The sequence below is a fragment of the Scomber japonicus genome, chromosome 10 (assembly GCF_027409825.1).
Source record: "Scomber japonicus isolate fScoJap1 chromosome 10, fScoJap1.pri, whole genome shotgun sequence".
Lineage (NCBI taxonomy): Eukaryota > Metazoa > Chordata > Actinopteri > Scombriformes > Scombridae > Scomber > Scomber japonicus.
The window spans coordinates 27,357,853-27,360,588 of record NC_070587.1 but is presented as its reverse complement, the minus strand read 5'-3'; the positions used below and the strand labels follow the sequence as shown (position 1 = coordinate 27,360,588).

The window sequence follows — 2,736 nt, the reverse complement described above, 5'->3', positions numbered from 1 at the left end:
TCAGGGCAAGTTCTTAGCCAACACCAGCATGTTAACTTTGGTATGTTTCAAACATGCACGCTGACATGTTACCACATTCCCTGATGTGCTGAAGAGCCTCTCTGAGGGTGAACTAGTGGCAGGTATACACAGATACCGCCGAGCTAGTTTACTCAGCTTCGGGTAAGTCAAGTGGTGGAGTTTCCACCAAGCCAACGGGTCTGCCTCACTGTCAATGGTGGGGGACAGTAGGTAGCTGTTGACTTCAGCTTCAATAGCTTGCTCCATCTGCATGTCGAATGTGGTGGAGGTTGGACCTGGATTACTTTTGAGCAAACTGCCCAGTGATGGCTTTGCCCTCTTGTCGATGGGTGGATTCACACTTTTGGCCTGAGAATCTTCTCCCTCCTGAAACAGAGAGAAAAAAACATGTTGCATAATCACTTTTAGATAATACATAATCTGATCATAATCTTGTATCCCACCAGTGCTCGTGCCATTGAAATTTATAATCTAGTAGTTACCTTCTGCGATGTATCTTTCATCTCCGACATCACCCTGGTCTTGATGTCTTGGACCTTCTCAACACTGATGTAGCTGCTCTTGAACCTGGGGTCCATGAATGTTGCAACATCTAGAAGTTCTTGTGTTGCTGGGTCATCATATTTTGTATTCATGTAGTCCAGGATTTTTGCTTTGATATCATTGGTTAAATCTGTGTCACCTTCTTTTTCTGTAAGAACTGATGTCTTCAAGAGATGGAGGACTGGTTTCACATATGAAACACTCACATAGCCTTCCCCTGAAAGAGCATCAGTGAACTCTTACAAAGGGTGTAATGCTAGATTTACAAATTCAATTACCTCTAGGTCTTGCCAGGAGGGATCCAGATGCCGTGTTTTTCGGTCTGCTAAGAGGACATCAGATAAGGCCCGCTGCTGCTCCAAGATCCTCCCCATCATTTTCTGTTTTGAGCCCCACCTGGTTGGGCATTCAGTGACAAGGGCATGCTCTGGAAGGTTGTGCTTCTGTTGTGCTCTCCTGAGAGCTGTCTTCTGCTTCCAACTGTGGGAGAAATGTCCCATCATTTTTTTGCACAGCCCAGTAGCACGGGCAATGCGCCTGTCATCTTTAAGAGCATTTTCTGAAAGACATGAAAACACAAAAACAAGTTAACATTTTAGCATTATTGCAATTTTGTAACATTTGCAAAATAAAAAAAATATATACTAATTGCAGATGCATAATTTACTACACAATAAATCAGAGACTACATGCATGTTAACTACAATGACTATTAAGTCATAATTTATGGATTATTACAAGATTAGATTTATTGTCATTGCATATAAAAACACAACAAATTTTCGTTTGTAGCACCACATTGATGGATCAAAAAGCAGCAAAAAAGGGCTTACATGCTGTTTAAAAAGAAACTAAATAACTCACAGTATGTTGCAAATAATAAATAAATAATGCACAGTGACCATCAGTTGCACAGTGTACGTGTGCTTTATGGGGCAGATTAATATGTCATTTTATTTTATTTTGAATGAGCTCAAAATCAATAATTGTATTCATTTATTAGACCATACAAACTGTATGGTACACTGTATGATACAGTGTGCATGTGACAGTAAGCCTGTTTCAGGGCTGGCCATGCGGTGGGGGAAATGAACTTTATAACTTTTATGAAAGGATTGGATTTTTTTCTCTCTCTTTTTTTTAATAAGATCTATTCATTGCTTTTGAACAAGTACTGGTGAATTACTGATAATAATTTCACGTACAGCAAATCCTCTCCGAGATGCCAGCTGGTCAAAGCTTCACGTAACCCATAAGCAATGTTCTCGCCGGTGTGTTCTCCTGGAAAATACTGTGTCTGGAGACACCGTGTTTTCAGCTGAAACTCCCGGTCCAAAAAGTGAACAGTGAGACTGATGGTGGGCTCTGTGGTTCGGCTGGACCAGAGGTCTGTGGTGCAGGCAAAGTACTCGACCTGGTCCAGCTCCGACTCCACCGTCGTCCTGCACTTTTCATACATATTTGGAATAGCAACATCAGAAAAATAAGTCCGTGATGGCACCTCATATCGTCGATCGAGTTTGTGAACTAGACTCAGAAATCCGTGTCTGGTCACGGTGTTGGTGGGCATCATATCCTTCGCCAAACAGTGGGTTATGGCCTCCGTTATTTCAATGTGTCGTTTAGAGGACTTTTCATATGGAGTCAGTCTCACAAAACTCTGAGTAATGGACTGTGGCTGCAGTGATGGTCGTGTTGCATTACTACTGCTCGGCGCTCTCGATTGACTGGCCTTGAACAGCTCGTGCAGCTCTTTATGGTGGTGCAGCAGGTGGTGATGCAGGTTGGTGGTGTTACCTCTGGATGTTGCAACAACCGCCCTGCAGGTCCTGCACAATACCTGACTCTGTAGGTTGTCTTCTTTTTTGAATCCGAAGTACTGCCAAATAGCAGAGGTGCTATTTGTTTTTGGCACAAGCGTTTTCTCCGCATCCTCTCCTTCTGCCTCCGCCATCTTTGTCACTCCAGGTGTGCGCATGCATGGCCCCGAGTGTCCAGGGCTGCATCTGATTGGCCAAATGTCAGAATGCCACGCCGAGTGTGCGTGGCGAATTTATCGCATTAGAGGACCAGCTTTTGCGATGGGTTCATCGCGAACGTTCACATCGCGATGACGATGAAAATTCGATTAATCATGCAGGCCTAGTTTTCTCTATTCTAAATCCGTGGATC

The 2,736-nt window shown here is 43.4% G+C and overlaps 1 protein-coding gene across 1 annotated transcript; it reads right to left on the bottom strand.

The window, feature by feature from the left end:
• On the bottom strand, positions 1–2,518 carry LOC128366884 (E3 SUMO-protein ligase ZBED1-like). Its single transcript, XM_053327649.1, has 4 exons — positions 1,810–2,518; positions 843–1,123; positions 504–728; positions 1–387 (listed from the first exon to the last, which is right to left on the bottom strand). The coding sequence occupies exons 1-4, from the start codon at positions 2,516–2,518 to the stop codon at positions 1–3; spliced, it is 1,602 nt and encodes a 533-aa protein (XP_053183624.1).
• Between the last annotated feature and the right edge of the window lie 218 nt (positions 2,519–2,736).